This window comes from Microcebus murinus, chromosome 5 (genome assembly GCF_040939455.1).
Source record: "Microcebus murinus isolate Inina chromosome 5, M.murinus_Inina_mat1.0, whole genome shotgun sequence".
Lineage (NCBI taxonomy): Eukaryota > Metazoa > Chordata > Mammalia > Primates > Cheirogaleidae > Microcebus > Microcebus murinus.
Genome location: NC_134108.1, coordinates 27,588,754 through 27,613,597, shown reverse-complemented (window position 1 = coordinate 27,613,597; position 24,844 = coordinate 27,588,754). Strand labels below are relative to the sequence as shown.

General features: G+C 35.4%; 1 protein-coding gene and 1 long non-coding RNA gene across 4 annotated transcripts in view; one reads left to right on the top strand and one right to left on the bottom strand.

Moving 5' to 3' along the window:
• Positions 1-24,844, bottom strand: part of HBS1L (HBS1 like translational GTPase) — a 91,251-nt gene that overhangs the window by 27,940 nt on the left and 38,467 nt on the right. For 2 of the 3 annotated variants that reach the window (XM_076002932.1, XM_076002935.1), the window contains 4 exons: positions 8,993-9,101; positions 4,737-4,999; positions 3,767-3,932; positions 750-867 (listed from right to left, as the gene is read on the bottom strand). In XM_076002932.1, the coding sequence (XP_075859047.1) occupies positions 750-867; positions 3,767-3,932; positions 4,737-4,999; positions 8,993-9,101 (656 nt within the window). Of the gene's footprint in view, positions 1-749; positions 868-3,766; positions 3,933-4,736; positions 5,000-8,992; positions 9,102-17,901; positions 18,020-24,844 lie in introns of those variants that run through there. The other variant, XM_076002934.1, reaches the window with a different exon arrangement.
• LOC109730805 (uncharacterized) lies at positions 4,874-23,414 on the top strand. Its single transcript, XR_002223905.2, has 4 exons — positions 4,874-4,961; positions 10,366-10,515; positions 14,346-14,468; positions 23,196-23,414. It is a non-coding gene; the product is annotated as an uncharacterized LOC109730805 (long non-coding RNA).

Sequence of the window (24,844 nt, the reverse complement as noted above, 5' to 3'; positions counted from 1 at the left end):
ATTTTTTATCTTTTATGCCATATTTTTACTGTACTTTTTCTATGTTTATATATGTTTAGATACACAAATACTGTGTTACAGTTGCCTGTAGCATTCAGTACAGGTTTGCAGCCTAGGTATACCCTATCCTATTGCTTCTACACTATCTGGGTTTGTGTAAGTACACTCTATGATGTTCACAAACAACAAAGTCGGCTAACAATGCACTTCTCAGCATATATTCCTGTCATTAAGGGACACATGAGTGTATATATCTTTTATTTATTTTTTAATAGTATTCTTATTAAGAGTCATATATATTTATAATTTGCAATTATTTTTTAATACTACAAAGAAATCAAATAAACCACTGGGGGTACCCCAAGCCTCATTATTTCTGCATAAATTAGCTCTTTAAAAAGATATAAAAGTTGAATAGAAATAGAGTAATAAGGCAGATTTTGAAATATTCACTCCAACTTATCAATAAATGAAATATAAAGCTAAACCTTCTTTACCATTATTTTTACTAGCAAGAAATTCATAGTTTTTATACATTTGCTTCTTCATAAGAAATTACAAAAGATGTTACAATATATAGATAAAAAGATCATGAAAAATAGAACATTTCTCTTTTTCAAACTTTTTAAAGGTTAAAATTTTTAATTTTAAAATATTTTAGAAGTTAAAGTCCTAGAATTATAACCTCAGCATCAGGAAATTTTATGTACAGTACAATCATGCACTATAATTTAGGAAATATCTGGTACCTGGGCTGCTCCTGTAATCATATTTGGAATGAAATCCTTATGGCCTGGAGCATCCATTAATGTAATAACTTTGGTTGTGGTTTCAAACTTTGTCATCCCAACATCCATTGTTACTCCCCTTAAACAAAACATAAAATGGTTAGAATGTACTGTACAATCAGAGCTATGGATCAAATTAATAAGTCTAAATGACAATCTAAATTCTAAGTAATCATGGGAATTTTATTTATAGACCATTATTTTTGAATAATTAAGCTATCAATTGGGGCTGCAATTTCTGCTGTAATAAAATAACACCCATATGGCTTTAAAATAAGGTTGTGGACACAGCAAGAACTCAGTCAAAATGACAGTTATTTCTCATTACCTTGTTATTATTATTTTGTAAGAAATAGTGTAAATTGTGAACAAAGAAAATATATGGGGACATCTCTAGATGGGGGAAAAATAAATACTATATATGAGAAAAGACAAAATGAAAAATGACCATAATTTTTCTTCACAGTTTCCTTCATATTCTGTGTTTATGCTTCACTAATTATAGAAATAAACTTCTAAACTTTCATTTGCAAGGTTGGTAAGTTACATACTTAAATTAAGATTTCAAAGTAGATGCCTAATTTTTTTAAAATTAAGAGAGATCCAGTTTGCTTCATATCCCATTTCATCCCTCTTGAAGATCAACACAGTGTCCCTTTTCAGTGACAAAAATGTACATTCAGATTACAGGTTGAATATCCCTTATCTGAAATGCTTGTGACTAAAAGTGTTTACAATTCCAGATTTTTTCAGATTATTTACGTATACGTAGTAAGATATCTTGGGGATGAGACCCATATCTTTCTTGTACACATAGCCTGAAATTAATTTTATAGAACATTTTCAATAACTTTGTGTGAACTATCATAAGAGGCCAGAGATGGAATTTTCCACTTGTGGCATCATGTCAGCACACAAAAAGTTTTATATTTTAGAGCATTTCAGATTTCAAATTTTTGAATCAGGGATGCACAACCTGTAGAAGAAAGCTCAAGGGAGGTCTACAAGGGCACTTAGTCATTGTAAACCTTAGAAATTCAGAAGGGGAAATCATGTGGGCAATAAACTAGGTTTGCCCAAGATCATCCAAAGGAAAGAATGATCTCAACAATTATAATAATAAACTATAGGTTCACCCTAGCAATACGGCGGTCTCCTTAGTAGAGCTACTTGAGTTTAATCTTAATCTGAAAAGACAAGCCATTCAAATTTGCTAAAATGATGCTTAATTTTTTAATAACCCCCAAATAATCCAGGAACCCTGGGTACCTCCAGAATAGTGGTGAACTAAGACTTATTCTGAGCTTTAACCCAAGTATAATCTTTTCACCCAGCTCTGATCTGGATTTGTAACCCTAAGGATATGAAATATCACTCTACTAATTTCTGTTCTTCAGTATCTGGGAAAAACAGAGGATTTATAAATATTTAACATGGCGAAACAAGCAACATACTACACATATTTCATTTTTGAAATGCTATTAAGGAACACACAGTGGTGAGTTCAAACTTCCATTATGTATCTAGAAGCTTCTACTATCTAAAGAATGAAGGAAAATTCTAAAAATTATATCATGCTGAGCAGCAGCAAAAATATGGCAGTCAACCAGCAGACATATTATCAAAAAAACTAAAATGAATGACCATTATAGGAATCAAGTAGATTATTAGCTCACTTGCTAGCTCAATTCAGATATTAAGCAAATTCAAGCAAATCATTCTTACCTAAATTACACTGTTCTCAATCTCTTGAGCTACTTACTAGATGACACAAAGAAAACTAAAAAGCCAAATGCTTTAATAATCTATTAATACTTGTTAAACTAATAGGTGAAAATTATTTAGACTTCTAATATTGACAGCATACACAATTCCACGATTTTCTAAAAACTGGCAACTGTCTAGCTAATTTTTCTTGCTAGAAAACAGGTTTGTAATACTGTACAGAATTTAAAAGATAACTACAAGGAAAAAACATCCACTATGATATAAATTTCTATGTATCAGAAGAGCTAAGGAATATTGTGACTTGCTTTACTGAGTATTACCTTATATAAATTAGATTATCTAAGATTGCAAGAAAATTAACAAACATTTTTAAAAAGGTATGAAAATTCAGATATATTCTCTAATCATATTCAGATCAAAGACATCAAGGAACACAGTTTAATCTCCATGTTAATTTAGAAGGTCTTTCACAGGACTTCACAAGGTCTTTAGAGTCATTATTTTGACACAGTTGATATATCTGCCATTTCACTTAATTATTAAAGTGTCCTTTGGTTCTTCCATCCCTAATATAATATATATTGCTACTCTAAAAAGACTTTAAAAAAAATACTATTCTTTGGTCACAGATATAAGAGTAGCTGCATTCTCCTGCTAGAATCTCCCCAAAGTTAGCACTGAACACAGTGACAGAGACAGAAAAAGTAACTGACTGAATTCTATCTGTAAGGTAGTTATAGGCTTATTACTTATTTGTTGCCTGTTTCATAAAAACATAATATATAAAGTATAAAAATGAATTAAGTCTGATAATTTGAATTTACTGGTTATTTTGATTCCAGACAGAAGAGAGTTTACTACAGAGTTACCTTTCATTTATAAGCTGATATAAAATTAAGAGTCTTACTCATAATTTTAATTCAAAATCAAGATAATCTGATATATATACTTAGGGGAGTGACAAATGAAACTTCTCCCATAGTAGTTGAGGGTTTTTACTATTTCTTTCTACATGGTTTTTGTTTTATCTTATTTTGTTTTTGACAAACATTCTTTTAATCCATTCTCACAAAGTTCAGAAGAGCAAAAAGGTATATAGCTTACAATGATAAACATAATAAAAATATTTCCCTGATAATTAAAAGTTTTCTAAAAATAGTCTCTAAAGTATTTCATGGTATGTTTCATATATTCAACACATATTACAGACTGTATCATTTCAAAATGAAAATTTGAAACATGGTGACTACCTTTCCCTTTCTTCACCAGTCTCATCCAAAACCCATGCATATGCAAACGAAGCTTTGCCAGCCTTCTTAGACTCCTGCTCATACTTATGCATAGTTCTTTTGTTTACATTGCCCAGAAGATAAAGCATATGGCCCATCAGAGTACTTTTCCCAGCATCAACATGACCTAAGGAAAATTGATTTTAGGATTAGTATTAGGTACATTTCCAAATGTTGTTCACATCAAGGCATTGCATGAATGTGTAATTCAACAGTTCATGTCAGTTTTAAAGTAATAATGCCAATTATTATCAAATGACAGTTAAAGCATTAATGAAGGGGGAAAAAAGAACATGAAGGCCATGCCCAGTGACTCACGCCTGTAATCCTAGCACTCTGAGAGACTAAGGCGGGTGCATCACTCAAGGTCAGGAGTTTGAAACCAGCCTGAGCAAAAGCGAGACCCCGTCTCTACTAAAAATAGAAACAAATTAATTGGCCAACTAAAAATATATAGAAAAAATTAGCCGGGCATGGTGGCACATGCCTGTAGTCCCAGCTACTCAGGAGGCTGAGGCAGGAGGATTGCTTGAGCCCAGGAGTTTGAGGTTGCTGTGAGTAAGGCTGACACCATAGCACTCTAGCACAGGCAACAGAGTGAGACTCTACCTCAAAAAAAAAAATAAAATAAAAAGAACATGTCTCTTTAGAGAGTGGAGAAATTTCCCTGATTTTTGGAAATTAAAATTGTCAATAAAACATGCCAATTTCAAAATGTTCACAAAATGAAAATGCCACAACCAAGTCTAATGACCTCCTTGGTAACTTGGCATTATTTCTCCCAGGGTGACTAGAAAGCATTATGATGCAATGCCTTCTTGCTTTATGTCCATTACACCCACATAGAAACCCAAGAGTTTCCACGCTCCCACCAGACGGCTGGCAGGCTAAAGCAGAGGAGACTGACAACCAGAGGACCAAAGGGCATTACCAATGACCACTAAGTTGAGGAGTTGCTTCCCTCCTTGCCGCTTCTCCAGTTCCGCTTTCACATCTATTTGCTGCCTCAGCTTGCCAGACCTTTTCACTGGCGTTGGTGTTGAACTCTGCTCTTCTGATGCCTGAATGGTGTGGGGTGGAATTGCTGACTTAGACATCATCTCAAGAACATCAGAAGTAGCAATGCTGGCATCTTCACTAGGCGGTCCTTTTTGAGGTGTGTGGAAATTATGATCATTTGCTTCAGAAGTTACTCTACAGAAAGCAGATAGGAAAAAAGTGCTTTAAACCAACTAGACTTGTGTCCTATAATGTCAGAAAGGCAGAGACATTATCTTCATAATTCTTTATATTCCAGACCAAAAATGATCTCTGCTAAGTTAGAGTCTGTTAAGGTGGAAATGATAAGTAGCTAGACCTAAACCACACAAATACAGATTTGGAGGATCCCAAGAAAAAAAGTTTACCAAAAATTAAGATAAGAAGAAAATATTCTGTAAAATAACTAAAGTTCAAAATCTAAGCCTGTGGCCTTGGCCATATAATCAGTTGTATCAAAACTAATGGCATAAAGGAGATATTTTACAAAAATGGCACCAAATATGTTACTAGAGATAGATTAGTATTAAAAAACAGTTTTACCCCAACTCATCCCTTCAATGAGATAGAATTATGATCTTTTTCACTCTAACCTTATAGTAGATATCTCTAAATATAGTTTAGATAATGGAGCTTTAATTCATTAATTCAACAAACACTTGATTTACTAAAAACAACAACATATAATAGAGACTGATGTTGAGAAGAAAAAAAGACATAGAAATGACAAAGTTATCTACCACTCCCAAAAGCTTACAATCTAGTATGGGACTCAGATATGTAAAATAGAAACACTACCTAGCTTAATTTATTCTCTCCTTGGCAATGCCCATGGCTCCAAAAGTAAACACTGATCTGAGTTCTTCATTAGCTCTTTGACTACTCCCTCTAGAAACCAGTACTAGTGCTAGCCTATGGATAGCTATAAAGAATGTGAACTAACCAACCAGCCTATGACATACCTTAAACTTCCTTCAACAACTATAAACAAACAGAATTAGGACAAAGAGCAGGTTAAACTGCAAGTTATTAAGAATGAGGCCAATTATATCCAACTCAATGTGGAGTTGGCAGAGAAGAACTACATATGGAAAACAGTTTATAATAACCACTTAAGATTGCAATATAATTGAAATGTGTAAGGAGAGTAAATCTATTCCTTTTGCCAATTGTAACAAAAAACAGATTAGTTTTTCTCTCTCAGGCATTTTTATATGTTTGACATTAATCCTTCATCCTATGCCTCAGGAAAAGAGTCATATTAGTTATATTTGCAACTTCATTAAAAACCTCATATCCTATTCTCATTTCATTTTGTTTTTACAAATCTCCACTACCCAATTTAGGTATTCATTTTTGTGCACTGCTTAGAATCTTGAATGACTGGGGAAAAAATTTAGTATGTGAAAAAAGTATCTACACTTTTAAAGGATTCTACCAGGCTAAGTTAAGTGAAATCAAACTTAGACTATATTTGCAAACATTTGTTTGAATGACCACAGCTTAGTTCTAAAACCAAAAAGGTGACAACTCTGCATTTAAAGGAGTAAAAAAAAAGGTATAAATTACAATAAAATTATTCTACCAGAATGACTACAGAGGTTCTGGTTCTGACCAGACCTGGGAGAAATCACAATCTTTGGCTTCAAATCTGTTTTTAGCTACAAAATCTTCAGAGGGAAGTTTATACTAAATCTGATATGGAAAACAGATAAAAGCAGATGGCCAAGGTGGACAGAATGAGTAAGGGCTTGAAGCTTAGCCCGCCCCACAATCCAGGAAGCACTCAAAGGGGCTGCCTGGGATAGGAAAAGCTTTGCAAAACACGGAGCTGACTTGATCCTTTCATTTACAGTTACATGAAAGATTTGTTTTCCTCTGGCTTTCAGGATAACATTCTCTTCCAAGTGAATCTTAGGTAAACTGTAAATTAATTCACTAAAATTGTACAGTGTTAGAGGGAAGTGACCAAAGTAATCAGAAAAGTACCCTAGGTAGGTCTGCACTTAGTAAAAACTTCTGCTTATTACGAAATAAAAGTCAATGTTTTAAGATTTGAAAAATCTCTAAGATACGGTCATTTGTGGTTCAGGCCTATAACTACTGACTGGTATGAATACAAAGAGAGTTAGTTGAATTTTCTTCAGATGCTTTCTGACATAATTTTGTAAACTTATCTAATATTATAAAATGACTAATCTCTTTTTCTAAACTACCTTTCCAAAAGTGGCACTACTTATACATAAATCTGACTCATGGGTGGTTTTTTTACCTCCATACTATTTGTAAGTTTATTTTTAAAATAACATGTATCTCCCCAAGGACTCTGATCAATGAATATTTAAATGACTATGAATATTTAAATGACTATCCTGTGAAAGGCATGTAAGGATGAACAAAAACAGTTCCTGTCCTCATGAAGCATATAGTCTTATAAAATTCTGAAAGGCCTGTACTGTATTAAATACTTACAGAGACATAGTCATTATTACTCATTATTTTTATAATTATTCATTTAGATAACTATGCATTTACTTCTAATATGGTACATTAATTAGAGTTCATTTGCATGTTGCTTTCTAAGACTTATAAAAAATCTTTTGCATTAAAATTATAAAATCCTTAGAACAAGAAATCATGTATTCTTTGCATTTTGATCTCTCTTAATGGAAATCCCATAATAGGATTAAATGGCACTCATGACATAAGGATTAAAAGGGTATTTATGATTTTGACAATCCAATCCTAATTTATAGAGAAAAAATACATTAATAAGATTTTTGAGACTGAATCAGAATTCAAAATTATTTTAATGAGTTAAAATTACTCAAGATTGGAGCCAGGTGCCGTGGCTCAGGTCTATAACCCTAGCACTCTGGGAGGGTGAGGCAAAAGGATCGCTTGAGCTCAGGAGTTCAAGACCAGCCTGAGCAAAAGCAAATACCCTGTCTCTACAAAAAATAGAAAAACTAGCCAGGTGGCATGGCACACACCTGTAGCCCCAGCTACTAGGGAAGTTGAGGCAGGAGGATCACTTAAGCCCAGGACTTTAAGGTTGCTGTGAGCTAGGCTGATGCCATGCACTAAGCCTGGGAAACAGAGTGAGAATCTGTCTCAAAAAAAGAAAAAGAAAAAATTACTTAAGAGAAAAATAAACTTTTTCATTCGTTCAATCATTCAATTAATGTATACTGAATGCCTACCATGTTCTAGATAGAGTCCTTTTCCTCACTGAATTTGAAATCTAGTGAATAAAGTCTTACTTTTATAAAAGCTAAAAATTAAACTAAATGATCATTAACATTCTTCCAACCAAGACTCATACTTTCATTATTTTAGATAAAAGAATGTTATAGGAGAGAAAAAATAAGGCTGTTGAGTTCACATTTCTTAAAAATCCTTCTATTGCTTAAATTTAGTAACAGTATTTCTTCTCCATCATTCTGGCAGACAATATACATATAATTCATAAGCAATAGAGTTATGGAATGATTGAAAATTCTGAAAAATTATAAAGAGATTAAAAATTAATGTTTTCAAATTGTGCTTCTGAGCCTCAAGCAACCCACTTCCCTTGTCTATGAAAACTCCTAAAAGAATTCTAAAGACTGTGATAAAAAACAAACATGTGCTACCAAGGTATGACTTATTACCATTTTTTACTAGATATTTGAAACTGAAGGTATGTTTCATTTCATATCTTTGCTACAATGATACATTTTATTCAATATGAAAATATAAAACATTTTAAAGATAATATTTTTAGTTATTAAAAAATTTAATTAGTGATTCTATGATTCACTAACTACGTCTAATTCCCAAACCCTGCTTGCCTATGCCACCTAGTGGTATAAGAATTCCCTATTTTACCATGTTAGATTTCACAAAATCATAGGATTTTAAGTTAAAGTAGCTATAAATTAATTTATGTGAGAAAATGGACAGTGAGATAAAGTAATACACAGAGCTAAGGCTAGAATCAAACCTAATTTTTTATCTCCTTCTATTTGTACTGAGTTATACTGAGGACATGTGATACTTCAACACTAATGGTATATTATGCAAAATTGAAAGAGTCTCTTACAGACTGACAGGAGATAAGACTGATTTTGAAAAAGCGAGAAGGAAGGGGGTTACTTAAAATCTTACCCAGGTACTTCAAATCCCATAGTTTGCTTCTTTCCAGATACAGTCATTTTAGCAACTTTTGGCACAATTTCAGATTCATTTCGAGATGACTGGGAACCTACTGATTTTCCTAATTAAGGAGTAAAATATAAAAGGCTAATTAATTAAAGTTGACTTCTAGAAATATATATTACACATATAAATTAAAGATGATAATTTTCACAGAATTCTTATCTTTAGAAACACATATCTTTTCTCTAAAAAAAATTAGTGAGATATTATAAAATGCTGGAAGAAATTCTTCTATCATTATTCTATTCTGGGAAATCCCCTATTCTCAGCAGTCTCCTATGCTTAACCTCCACCAAATCTCTTCCTAATTTTGAACTGACTGTTAAGTTTCAGTATTAAAGAGGTCACAAGGTGGTTTTTGCACTAAGCCTTGTTCTGACATTACACCTAGACTCCATACCTCCCTCTCCTACCACGCCCTTTCACAATACTAAAATTGTTTGGTCAGTTAACAGATGGTTAAACTATTTTTATTCCTGTGAGATTTATAAACTGATGAACAAGTTGAGAATCTGCTGAATTGTGTCCAAACACTGCATATATTTTACTTGCACACAACACTAGATTAAGTAAGATATCTGATATCTATAAAGAATATATAGGAAGAATTCAATGTAGAAAAAAATTAATTAAGAACATAGAGAAGGACAAATTATGAGCTAAATCAAAATAAGGCTTTTTGCACTTGATCCTTATATACGTAATTCATTGAATTCTTAAGTGTATTTCTAAAATTTTCAAAGAGTACTATCAAGATAGGATCCATATAAATCCATGGAAACTGCATTTGCTACACTGGTAAAAACATATACAGAAACTACTAAAATAATTAAAGAAAAATTAATGTAGAAAATTTATTCAAAATGTTTGCTGTTTGCCTGCTATATGGCAGACACTAAGAAATACTATGGTTAATAAGAGCAAATGTAACATGCTTAGTGGAGAAAACATATGAAATGATCAAAAAAGTGTTACTAGTGTTATAAAGAATCTGTATATGAGAACTGAAGCTCCCTGTTAGATAACTCTTCAGACTCTATGTATTTTTTCCCTTCACTGATTTTAATCTGTATCCTTTCCTCTAATAAACTGTAACTTTGAATATAACAACAACAAAGAACAGTCTGAAAGTTTAAAAAAAAAACAAAAAAGAATCTGTATGTGGTGCCATAAGCTTTGATGTTAGCACACATGAGCTACAGAGCTTTCCTAAAAAAGTGAGAGGGAATTGGAGCTAAGATGCAAAATACAAGTAGAAATTAACTAGCACAGGAAGGAAGAGCACACCAGAGAGACTGGCTTATGTAACAGCCCTGTTGTAGGAGTAAACACCGTTACTTCAGAGGGAGTAAGAGCAGATGGTGCTAAGTGAAGCTGGAGAAGTGGGCAAGACCAGCCAATGCAGGACCGACGTGTAGGCCATATCAAATATCCAGTGTTTATTCTAAAAGAATGGAAGCCACCAAAAAAAGGTAAGCAAGTATGGGGAAGGGGAAAGAGAAAGCAAAGAATAAAGGGAGAAGATCTGACCAGTTTGGGGATGGGAAAATCTTGAGATCGGGACACATAAGGAATTTGAACTGTTGGAGACTTCTAAAAGGAATGTCAAAAAGGCAGTTGAACATAGTAGTCAAGTCAAAGGAGAGATGTGAGCTGGAGCATGTATTTGTGATTCATCAGCACACGACTGTAGCTGAAGACATAGACGTATATGACATCACCAAGGCAAAGAATATAGAGTAAAAAGAGAAGTGGTTCTAGGACAAAGCTTTGAAAGAACTCCAGCATTTAATCACAAGATAGAGGACAACAAGCCTGCAAAAAGGTGAAAAAGTCAGCGGAGGATGGTGCCAAGGAAGCTAAGGGAAGAGAATGTTTGATGGAACTGGCACCACCAGAATCTGAGGCTGCTAGCCAGTCAACTGAGATGAGGACTGCAAACATTCACTGGTGACATGATCTCTTTAGACAGAGGTCATTGGTAGAGTTAGCAAGAGCCATTTGAAAGAAGTGAGGGAAATAAAAGCCAGAATGTTTAAAAAATATAAGGAAGGTGAGAAAAGAGGCATGCCTACTACCTCTTATGTATAATTTCAAAATCCAAAAGCAATTAAATATTAAATTTTTGGTTTTTGTTATTTCATTATTTTTTTTTTATTTTAGCGTATTACGGGGGTACAAGTGTTAAGGTTACGTATATCACCCATGCCCCCTCTCCCCCCTTGAGTCAGAGCTTCAAGTGTGTCCATCCCCCAAACGTTGGACCTCTTTGTTTTTTGTTATTTTATTTTTTTGAGACAGAGTCTCTCTTTGCTGCTCTGGCTAGAGTGAGTGCCGTGGCGTCAGCCTAGCTCACAGCAACCTCAGACTCATGGGCTCAAGCAATCCTGCTGCCTCAGCCTCCCAAGTAGCTGGGACTACAGGCATGTGCCACCATGCCTGGCTAATTTTTTTTTCTATATATGTTAGTTGGCCAATTAATTTGTTTCTATTTATAGTAGAGACAGGGTCTCGCTCTTGCTCAGGCTGGTTTTGAACTCCTGATCTCAAGCAATCCACCCGCCTCGGCCTCCCAGAGTGCTAGGATTACAGGCATGAGCCACCTCGCACCCGGCCTGTTTTTTATTTTAATAACTCATTTGGATGCAAACTCTGACATAGACTGACATGAAGCTATTTATTTATAGCCTGTATTTATCCCACTTAAAGTGAAAAGCTACACATTTCAGGGTAGAAATAGCAATGTGTTTAATTACAGGAACCTGCTCTACAACTCACTGGGGCTAGTATACTACAGATGGTATAATACATGGTATGTACATGCTAATGCTTTTCTAAGTCAAAAAAACTCTGAAAAAAAAAAAAAAAAAACCTCTGAATTCTGAATCAAATCTGGCCCCAAGAGCTTTAGATAAGGGATTGTAGATATATGAAAATGACTCTCTTGGCCGGGCGCTGTGGCTCACGCCTGTAATCCTAGCTCTTGGGAGGCCGAGGCGGGCGGATTGCTCAAGGTCAGGAGTTCAAAACCAGCCTGAGCAAGAGCGAGACCCCGTCTCTACTATAAACAGAAAGAAATTAATTGGCCAACTGATATATATATATAAAAAAAAAAATTAGCCGGGCATAGTGGCGCATGCCTGTAGTCCCAGCTACTCGGGAGGCTGAGGCAGAAGGATCACTCGAGCCCAGGAGTTTGAGGTTGCTGTGAGCTAGGCTGACGCCACGGCACTCACTCTAGCCTGGACAACAAAGTGAGACTCTGTCTCAAAAAAAAAAAAAAAAAAAAAAGAAAATGACTCTCAAGAAGTCTGGCTGAAAAGGCAGACTGTGGTAGACTGGAAGTAAAAGGAGAATGTGGAACCAAGCTGATGGAAAAGATTAAACTGAGAGGTCACGGTTAGATATCTTAACAAGAGAAGTGATTACCAATATTTTAGAGTTTCTGAGAAGGTAGAAAGGGACAGGATCCAAAGCACAGGTAGAAACTGAAGTGAAATAGGAGAAAGGCTCTTTCATTGCAAGAGAAGGCATATTTGTATGTTCAGGAGCTGGGAGATAAAAATTCCTAACAAATGACTTCTATTTTCTCTGAAATGTAGTAGCTAGTTACCTGTGGAGAACTGAGGGTAGACAAGGAATGTCAAAAGGTTTGACAAGTAAACAAGATTTCCAATAATTGTTGCACAAAGGAGAATGAGTTGAACACACAAAGAAATAGGGAATTGTATCTTCTGACAGCGCTTTATTGAAAGAAAAAAAAAAAAGAAATAGGGAATTGTGGTGTCACAACATCATTAAAAAAAATTTAGGGAAGTTGTTGGATTGTATTGAGGGCTCATTTAAGATTTGTGATAATGAATTTATAGTGGAATCAACTGGCCTTTCTGTGTGACTTTCTCTAGTAATATTCAGCCATTCGGGAAAAGGTACAGAGAAGGCACTGTTTCATTCAGAGTTAAGGTTCTACGCAACAGGTGAACAGGTACAAGGAGAGAGCACTGAGCTAAGTGGAGATACTGGTACAAAAAAGAAGGGGGGAGTCAAATCATGAAATCTAAGCTGAGATGGATGGATGGATGGAGAGTACTGATACACTAAGAGAAAGTAGAAAGGTCCATAGGTAAATAAAAGATCATGGTATGAGAAGCTCAACTAGAAGTGGCTGTGATCAGAATGAGATGTGTAAATAAATGATTTTTAAGAAAAATTTTAGTGAATTTCTGATGTGAGGTAAAAGTCACTGGAAATGAGGTAGTTAAGAAACTGGCAGTCCAAAGTGTTGGACTGTTGGTGGTTTTCCATATAGATGCATTAGTAAGCTACAATCATGACGAGCTTAGAGTGGAGAAGGAAATCATCAGCCAGCTGCCAAAGTGATGAATCAAGAAAAGTGGCCATGAGGTTGCTGTCTATATGACAGCTGTAAGGACTAGCAAAAGGCTGGTTCAGGCAAAAGACAAGAACTTCAAAAGAGCAGACATCAAGGTGGGGAGAAGATGAAGAAATTATGATATTGGAAAGACAGGAAAGAGAAAAAAGTTGGCTTTCCAGAGCTTGAGGTTTCAGAGGTTATGAATGAAATAAAGCAAATAAATGGAAAGAACACGATGGAAGCAGACTGAAAATTATAGAGGGCTAGGCTTTTCCTTAAAAAAAGCAGTTCCTAGAGTTATACTAAAAGTGGAGAGAATTAAGAGGTGAGTGAGGGGATGTGGAAGGAGGATACTTAAGATGATGATGATGACGATGACAATGATGCATGTGCGTGTGCATGTGTGTGTGTGTGGAGGTAGGGAGGAGACACCCTGATTAAAACAAGGAAAAGAGGCATAGGAGATACCAGCCTCTGTCAAAAGAATAAGGGAAAACCCATAAAGCATGAAAATGTCTCAATCAGGCTCCACAGGACTTCTCATTTAATCCAACTACTCATTAAAGGTTATTTAATTATCTTCCAACCATTTTGCATGTAAAAAGTTTCCCGACCCACTTATATTTTTAGTACACTAAAATACTGTAATTTAGAACTTTTTTTTTTTTTAAAGCATGAGGGTTATACAATGGCATAAAAGGTCTTCAAGCAGAGAAAAATCACAATGTGATCCTGAAGTATTTCTGCAGATGCAATAAATATTGTATTATTTTACTTTTTGGTGATTTTTATCTATAGGACATCAAGCCCAAGATGCAAACATTTCAAAACTTTGGTTATTTACGTGAAAGTAGAGGGGGAATGTCAAGTATGGCTCTGAATACTAGCCACTGAAGCAGTGTTTTTTTGTTTTGTTTTATTTTTAAGGGATCAGCTTTCACTGTGTTGCCCAGGCTGGAGTGAGGCACCATCATAGCTCACTACAGCCTCAAACACCTAGGCTCAAGTGATCTTCCTGCCTCAGTCTGCAGAGTAGCTGGGAGACTACAGGTATGCACCACCATGTCCAGCTAAAGCAGTGATTCTTAAAATCTTTTTTTCAGCCAGGTACACCCCTTTAAAAAGTTAACAAAAACCATCGAACATTCTTGACAGAAAAATGCACCATACATATAAAATTTTGCATGCTATTTCAAAAAATTCAGTAAGTCCAACTCTAGAACCCTTCCCCTGAGAGATAATCTTGGCTCAGGCTATTCTGGAAATATATTAATTCAAATTAATGATGTTAACCACAGTCAAAGATAAAAATGTACATTCAGTAAACTATCCACTGAGCTGTTGTTAACAGCAACATGATGTGCTTCCACTTATCCAATCACCAAGACCAGCACCATTCTGGAAGGCAGGCAAACTCTCCTCACAGTTTGGTCAGTTATGAACTAATAACTAAACCAGTCACGGGTCAGTAAGAGATACGTATATAAGTACTTAAATCCACTGTCTTCGAAAACAATGTAAATATGGCAGCAAGAAATGAGTACTGGATGAAAAAAGGGGAGCTTGGATTCTGGCCCCAGCCCTGCCACTAATTAGCTATTAACTTTCAGCTTAGGCAGTTCATTTAATTTCACTAACTTTAGTTTCCTCTTACGTTTTCTATGAAGTTTCCACTTCATATAATGAAATAAATTAAATGATTGCTAGCTCTCTGAATGCAGGTCTATGACTCCCAAATCACTAAGATGTCCTTTAAATCAAGTAGTCCAGCATGAGATAAAAGTAAAATGCAATATTCCAAAGGAAGATTATCAACATCCTCTCCCAAGCCATGCGAAACCCACCCTCCAAATTATGGTCGCTCAAAAGATTTGTATTCTGAAGATTCATACATTAGTGATTAGTGTTCAGTCTCTAGTAGAATAGAGAAGAATCAGTCATCTGTTAGATTTTTCATTCGGCTGGAAACAACAGCCAACTAGTTCATCAAATCTAACCTGCTATGATAGTTTTACAGACAAAGAAACAAGAGATAAGTGACTTCACCTTAGTGGCAGAGCCTGCACTTAATCCAAACTACCTCACCTGCCTGTCCAGTTGACCTTTCTCATACTCTTGTTATCGCTGCAGCAAAGCTTAATTAGAAACTGCCTTCTGTCCTAGTGGTTACCCCTTGATGAGCTGCTTCCTTCAGGGCTCCACTGTATCCCTTCTGGGGCTAAGATCTAAATAGAAGAGAGCCAAGGTTTTCTCTTGAACATGAAATGATCTAGGTCTCTTGTCCTGAAGATATTTTTTCAACATGTATTCCTTTGTACAGGATGCAAAGCTAGATCTCTATAGCATCACACAATTGGTACAGACACTTGCTGAACTTAATGAAACCCTCTGCTTGCATATCCGTATGATTTACCCTCTTCTGACTTATTCCTTTGGTCTTTAAGCACATTCCTTATCAGACTACTAGTTCTTTGAGGGCAGGCAGAGCCTTAAACACATGTTATAGCACACGACAAGTGCTCTCTCTCATAATAAGCAATCAATAAAAACAGTTTAATGATTAACCCTTATGGGTTTAAATTTTGAAACCACAAGTTGAACTCTATTATCTTTACAATTTATCTTAGATCTCTTCTTCAGGCGCATTCCCTACTTCTTGTACTTAATATATCTCCAAATGTTGAGATATGGATTTTAGAAAGTCAACTTGGCACTTGCTATGGGCAAGTGCTGGGAGTTTTACACAGTCTTTTATCCTTGTACAACCATGCAGAATAGGTATAATTATTCCTATTTTACTTTAGAGAAACTGAGGTTCAGAGAGGTTGATTTGCCAGAGGCCATACAACCTTGGCCTATGACATAGCTTGATTTAAAAAAAAAAAAAAAAGGCCGGGCGCAGTGGCTCACGCCTGTAATCCTAGCTCTCTGGGAGGCTGAGGCGGGTGGATTGCTCAAGGTCAGGAGTTCAAAACCAGCCTGAGCAAGAGTGAGACCCCGTCTCTACTATAAAATAGAAAGAAATTAATTGGCCAACTAATATATATAGAAAAAATTAGCCGGGCATGGTGGCGCATGCCTGTAGTCCCAGCTACTTGGGAGGCTGAGGCAGAAGGATTGCTTGAGACCAGGAGTTTGAGGTTGCTGTAAGCTAGGCTGACGCCACGGCACTCACTCTAGCCTGGGCAACAAATCGAGACTCTGTCTCAAAAAAAAAAAAAATATATATATATATATACATATATATATATATATGAATCACATGGTGGCTTTTCTCAAAAAGCTTATACACTATACTGAGAGACAAGTGATAAAAGTTGTGGAGATGAGGTATAGAGACAATAAGCAAGAGAAATTCAAAGTATGTACCTGAGTAATTACAGAAGGCTAAACAAATAAGAAAAGAGGCAAAAATAACATAAGAAAAGACATGCTTAGGGGTCAGTGGAGCAAAAATTCTGAAAAAGACTAAGCACTGATCAATAAACTTTTAAATTAGACTATATAACTGAAGCTTTGAATGAAAAGCCTCTTTTAAAAAAAAAAAAAGATCTTTTGTAGATTTAAGTTCAAGAACTCCTTTCCTCATTTTATAAGTAGAATAGCAGTAGTATTAAATATTCTTAGGAAGCATAGTTACTGAAATGGGAAAGCAAGATTATGAGAAAAACCACAAAAACTTACATGTGAGAATGATGATTTCTCTACAAAATATGTTGTTATGTCTCATTAGTCTATAGTTCCTTACTTCTTCCAAGTCATTAATGAAGCATTCCCCAAGCTTCAGCCCTAGGATTTACATTCTACAGATATCTCCTATACCCAGGAGCCAGCCTCCCGAGCAGCTGGGACCATAGCCAGTCACCACCATGCCTGGCTAATGTTTTTATTATTATTTTCTGTAAACACAGGGTCTCACCAAATTGCCCAAGCTGCTCTCAAACACCTGCCCCTCAAGCCATCCTCCTGCCTGGGCCTCCCTCCAAAAGCACTGAGACTATAAGCATGAGCTACCACACCTAATCATGGGCCATCAATTCTAATTAGTCTAGTATGGCTAGGAATTTAAGGCTCTGCCACCAGAAAATTCACAGAACTTGAGCCTGGACCTAGTATCAGATATTCCAGAGGCTGAGTATACCCCATCTGCAAAATATACCATACCCCACAATAATGTTGTAATACATATTATATATGTACAAGCATTAAAAAATATTCTCAAACTAAAAAAAATCTAACCTTTATTCTATAAAATTACCTTATTATTTCTATAATTAAATATCCTTGAAAGAAATATTGTTAAATATAATTGCTAAAGTTTGTAGTCAGTACATGTTTACTGCAATGCTTTTAGTATGACTGGATAGTTTTGCACCCATTGACCTCTTGTAGTTTTAAGTGACTTTAGGTGATTATGGGATCAAGAAGTACTACAATAAACATGCACCTAGACATAGATAGATAGTAACAGGAAGTACCTTACCTTGCCTTGAACCCAGTGTTTTCTATTTAAGTGTCATGCAAATAAGTTTTTCAAGAATACATAACAAAAAAAGAATGATCTGGTAGTACAAATCCAATGGGACTATTTTGGGGGGAAAGATGCCAAGTTGATGGTGAAGTTCATCTGGAAGAGTAAATGCAAGAGAATGACCAATCAAATTTTTAAATTAAGAATAATGATAGGGGACCTAAACTACCAGATATCAAGACCTCCTATAAAGCTGGAATAAATTTAAAAGTGGTAATGGCACGGTAGCTCAATGAATTAAAATAGAGCATCTGCAAATGGACCAATTAGTAGGAATATACTTATATGTATGTTACATATGGGAATTAATAAGAGTTGAACATATGGAAAGATATGTAGTAATATATATATTATATAAAGTAATAAATAGGAATTCAGTATATGCAGAAGTGTTTCAAATAAGTGGGAAAAGGATGGGTTATTCAACACATAGTACTGGGAATACTGGCAATTCATTTGAGGAAAAGGCTCTATCATATGTCTATGGTGTATCATATATAAATTCCTTATTGATTAAAGATATGCACATAAAGTAAAAAGGAAAACATAAAAATATATTTATAATCTGCAAGTAAGAAAGACTGACATATTTGACATAAAAATTTCTCCCTGATTAAAGATACCACATGTGAGCATAAAGTATGTGGGGAAAATACATGCAAAGAGTTAATATACATAAGAAAGAGTTCCTACAAACCAGTAAGAAAAAACTTAGAAAAACAAAGTGAACAATAAATTGACTAGGTCAATAAACACAAGTCAAAGAAAGGTGGAGAACATGGGGAAAGGGGTTCAGAGGGGGGAGGGAGAGTAGAAAGAGAGGGAGTGAAAAGAGGAAGAGATGGAAGATGGAGGACAGAAGGGGAGAGGGGAATAGAAATGAGCACCTAGTGTTGCCAAGGGAAAGGGAGAGAAGAGTGCTGACATGTTGGCAAGAGCGTAGCCTGGTAAACCTCTGGCAGGGAGGTAAAGTCAAAAATTGGTAAAGTCAAAAATTTTACAATGTACACTATACTTCTGAGAATGTAGTCTACAGAAATATTAACACTGTGTGAGCACAATTGTTTACTGTGGTGCTGTTCAAAATGACAATGGAATAGTAGCCTACACATATAGAATTAGGTGATCTACATGTATAAAAAGATAACAATGACACATCAAGTGGAAAAAACAACTGCAATGTTATGTAACAATGATCATGTATCAGTATGTTACCCGCATTTAAAAGTAAACAAGACTCTTAAAAGTGATTACTTCTAGGAGTGATACTAGGAAAAAGAGGTGGTGATTTTAAAAAATTAACTTTTTTTTGAGACAGGGTTTTGCTCTGTTGCCTGGGCTAGAGTGCAGTGACATCCTCATAGCTCACTTGCAACCTCAAACTCCTGGACTCAAGTGATCTTCCCACCTAGCCTACCAAAGTGCTGGGATTACAGGCATGAGCCATTGTACCTGGCCTAAAAAGTGAACTTTTAAAAGTGATTACTTCTAGGGAGTGATACTAGGAAAAAGAGGTGACTGTTCAATTCAAACTCTATATATTTCTATGCTACAATGACTATATATTAAAATGTTTTTAAGTGAAGAGCATGCATATTAAAACAAACATTTAAAAATGCTAAACAGAGCTGGCATCTCCCTTCTCTTTCTTTGGGATGCCACATCAGTCTCTCTGCTCTCTTCCCTGCTCCCATCTCTCTCATTCTCTTTGTCTTTCTAAAGGGTAAAATAAATTTTACTTATATATCTTTTTTAAAAAATCCTAAACACTTGTTTCTTTGCTATTCTTCAAAGACTCAATTTTTCTTATGTTAATAAGGTAAAACCTTCCTTAATGATACACTTATAGTATAACACAACTTAAACTCTTTCCATCAGTGATATTGAATACAACATACTACTAAAAACACCCATTGAAAAAGTTCATGCTTTGAAACAAAGGTACAAAGTTCATCCAATTGATCACTCAATTCTTTATATTCAGAATGCTTTAATAATGCTGCAAGTGTTAAGTAACCCCCATTTAAACTCTGAGGTTCCTTGACAATAAAGACTGCAACTTTTGCATTTCTCTATTTCAGTAACCAAAGTATTTGATATATCGTACATCATCTATACATGTTTGCCTTCTGAATGAGTGAACAAACAAAATCATTTCTTGACAGTTCTTTCAATGTTCTGACAAATTCCTAAAGGAATGAAAGTGAAAACTGAAAGGAAATTGTGAATGTGACTTCTTTGAACATATAGCCTCTTTCTAAATAAGAATTATATATTAGCAAAAGAATTAAATACATACTACCTACAACCATCAATTCAAATACATAATTTCCTAAACTCATCCTCTTATCCACAAAACCAGCAATTCTTAATATTCTTTTCCTAACCAGTCATGCTTAAAACTTCGAAGTTGTTTATTTCTAATTCCCCTTTGTCTTGCAACCTTTATATCCAATAAACACTAATTCTATTAACTTTCTCCTCATAAATATTTCTCACATTTGTCCTTTCCTCTCCCACCTGCCTAGATCAGCCCCTAAGGACCTCATGCCTGCAGTGTCTAATATGTTGTCTCTCTGCTTTCCATCTATAGCACATCAAACCACGTCCTACCTCCATCCAATAGGGTTTTCATAATCTCACTCACCTGCTAAAGTATACTCCGTTGGCTCTGTACAGAAAAAAAATAAATCTGCTTGTACACAGACTTTGCAACATGACCTGAATTTACCCTTTAAGACCCTTTTTTTTCCTTGCTACTTTCATAAGCAGACTGGGATTCTCTGGCAGAAACACTCTTATTTTCTCACATGAATGGCCATGGCTCATGCTATTTCCATGTTCCATACAAATGCCATTACTTTCATGAAAATTATATTTTAATTTTTTGCAGAAAGATTTGCAGTTAATACAAGGAAGCCAAGCCTTCTCAATAAAACATGAATGGCAGAGGCCATCGTCAACATTGTATGATCAAAGACTCTTGGATTCATTTCACAAAGATTTACCAAAGAGCTATGAAGTAAAGACCACTGAATTGTTTCCCCTATGTAATTAGCAACAGAATAAACTACATATAAGTTTACATGCATACTCTCACACTCTCAAATGAGAACACCAATACCTACTCCACATCAAAAACCTCCAATTTACCATCCACTTAGAGGTTAGCAAAGTCAGTCAGACACGAACTTTGCTGCCACATAGCCAGAGTTTGAAGCCATGCCTTGCCACTACATGAGCTCAAGTCATGTAGTGAATAAACTCTCTGTGCCTTGTTTCCTCATCTATAAAATAATAGTATCTACCCAACAAGGATGTTAGAATTAAATGAGCTCATACAGGTAAAGGGCTTAGAGAAATGTCTGGCATATATTCAGTACACAGTGCTTCCTATCACTAACAGAAAGCACTGTGACTCTGTCACAGACAGAAAGTCTGTGACTCTAATATCACAACATCAACTTCCTTCTCCTTTCCCTCACTAGATACCAGAGAACTTACTGAACAAATTACTGTCTGGCAATCACATATTCATCATAGAAAGGAGAAATGCCAACTATGTGGGATCTGAGAATAATCTCAGAGAAAAAAAAAAAAATGAGGGAAAAAGGGATCAGAGAATATGACACAATGCATAACTGCCAGTAGATCAGCATGGCTGGGAAACAGAGGAGATAAAACGGTGATAAAGTTAGAAAAGCAGCTAACTCATTTAGGGCCATGTATAATATTTAAGGCACTTAACTTGATTTTGAAAAATAAAAAGAGCCACTGAAGGAATCTAAGCATTGGAATGACAAACCATATCGTACTTTTGAAACTTACACAGAATGGGAAACGGATTGTGGAGGCAAGATTGAAAGGAGAACAGGTAGATTTTTATACAAATACATGTGAGAAACTCTATGGATATAAGAACAATGGAGATGAAGAAAGGGCTATCTAAAAGGTACTAGTCAGTCCTCCATATCCTTGGTTCTGCATCCACAGGTTCAACCAACTGCAGACTGAAAATATTTGAAAAAGAAAACAATAAAAAATTAAAATACAACAGTAAAAAAATGGCACAAATAAAAGAACAACACAACAACTATTTGCATAGCATTTACAGTGTGTTAGTATTATAAGTAATCTAGAGATGATTTAAAGAACATGAGAGGATATGCCTAAGTTACATGCAAATATTACCCCATCAGGAACTTGGGGTAGGGTATCTTGGAATCAATCCCCCGACAATATAGACAGACAACTGTGCAAGGTAAAATCGGGAACCCTTAACACCTGAATGATGCAGGGGGTAAAGAAAGAGCATTCACCAGATTTTCTGCCAAGAAAGAAAGGGTGGATGGCGGTCTAATGAACAAATGGGCAATACCTTTCAGGGAGCTAAGAGAAGTCTGCTGGTCAGGATCTTGTTTCTCCTGGACAGTCCTTTCATTCAGTGCAAAATGATAACAGTCAATAGAGGAACTCTACTTCTTCCTCCTAACTATATGGGAACTGTCACCAAAGAGTTTATTTTATTAAACACTGCTTAGATACTACCTTGGGTCTTCAGAGTTTTTTCAGATTAAATGATAACATATTCTTGGCACTCAGAACACAAAAATGAGTAACAGCCTCTGTTTTTAGGCAGCTTTCATTCTAACATATGTGATGAACATCAAGATAAACAAGATGAAAAGAAAAAAGAAACGGAAATTAAGAGAATTTTGCAGACCAAAAGGACTATGACTGTAGCTGAACAGATACTACAGCACAGGAAAAAAAGAAGGGACAAGCTTGAAATAAAATACATTATGAAAACAAGGTAAATAATTAAATGTTAGGAAAGCAAAAATTAGAAGCTTAAGTGACTGCTAAGACTAGATGCTGTTAACAAATACAGACACATTGGGTCTGAGATTCAAGACACAGAGATAGAAATCCACAGAAACAGGTGGATAATTAGGCTTACAGAAGAAATGTGAACATCATTAAAACACATAAAAGTAACTCAAGACCTGGATAGCTTACAGAAAATGACAGGTGAAAAGGCAGCCAAGAAAGGAACTTAATACTCAATAAAGAGGAAGGCACACAATGTATTTACTTTCCTTGAAGAGCCCTTAAATAGAACTGAGATTCACATACCATGCAATTTGGAGACCATATTTTTAAAGGTCACTTGGTTCAGTCCCTTTTACCTAAATTTCCAAAGGTCACATGGCTAATTAATGGAACTTTGCTCCTGTTTTCTCTAGGCTGCTTCCAAGGCACCCTCCCCTTTCTACCCTATGTCTTCTGGCTGTACCTCCTCAGGACCTCATGGAGTTGGTGTTCTCAAGATAACCGAAGCAGGGTCATTTTGAAGTTGAATGTACATGAAAACTGCTAAGCAAATGCCTCTAAAAATGTTAATGCTTTGTCCAGATCATGATTTTGTCAGTTTAGTGGGGCTAATCTTCATTAATATCTACTCAGATAATTCTGAATAAGAGTTAATGCTAAAATCCATCATTCTGATAAGGTTTAATGTTTGCATTTCAAAACCTCTTGAGAATACATATAGTTAAAAGTTAGCACTTAGATCATTCTCTGCTTAACAGAAAAGCTTCTGTTTAAAACAATTTTAATTTCTACTGGGAAACTAGAAGGCTAGGTTAGTCCTCTCTATTAATAAACACCTGGATACTATCTTCTTAACCTTCTGCTCATGCTGACTTAGGAGGTGGAAAAGGAATATTTAGGCTTTAGAGCATACATCACAGCATAATGCTATCAATTTTAGGTCACACGTGATAATCACAAATTGCTAAAAATGATAGCTCCAGACCAAAATGATGACCTGAACATCAGGAGCTTTTATTGTATATTCCAATATAGTATATATTGCTTTCTGTATGTATTATAAAATATTAATATGTAGCGTGTGCCCTACCACTACAACCTATGAGCTCCAGAAGATGACTTTTTGATATTTCCCACTATATCCAATCTAATGCCTGGTACATACCAGGCACTCAAATATTTAACAAAATTATGTAATTTTATATATGGATAAAAGTAACATATTTTCTAATCCAGTAATTTCCAGCATGCGAGAAGCAAGTGAATCAAAAGAACAGGTACATTCCTGCTCCTCTCCCTTTGAAAATCACTGTCACTGGGAGACACTGATGCCAACATATGCTCTCTCAAATGTCCTGGGACAGAAAAAAGATGTAGAACTACTTATCTGGTATAAAACTAATTTTATAGATGAAGAAGTAAGGCTCATGTAAATTAAACAATTTGTCCACACCAGTTTAACATTCTTTGCAAATTACAACCACCTATACTTGACTGTTTTGAGGTTCCTAACTAAAAAGATGTTTGGGCCCAACATGGTGGCTCATGCCTGTAATCCTAGCACTTCAAGAGGCCAAGATAGAAGGACCACTTGAGGCCAGAAGTTCAAGACCAGCCTGGATGACACAGGGAGACCTTATCTCTACAAAAGAATAAAAAAATTAGCCGGGCATAGTGGTGTGCCCCTGTAGACCCAGTTACTTAGGGCTGACGCAGGAAGATCCCTTGAGCGCAGGAGTTTGAGGTTGCAATGACCTATAATGACTCCACTACACTCTAGCCCAGGTGACAAAGCGAGACTCTGTCTCAAAAAATAAAAATAAATAAATAAAAAGATATTTGACTACCTGCCTCAAGTCAGGAAACTAGTTCAGATGACCTTTTAAAGTTCATGCCCTTATAATTCTATTTTTAAAATATCTACTTAGCCTATTCAGTGAGTATCCCTCCTACACACATATAGACCATTAATCTCTAAATGACATCAACTGCAAAATGTCTGAACATTTTAATAGTATTATTGACATAAAATAGGGTACTAGTTAAATGAAAATTGTTGTCT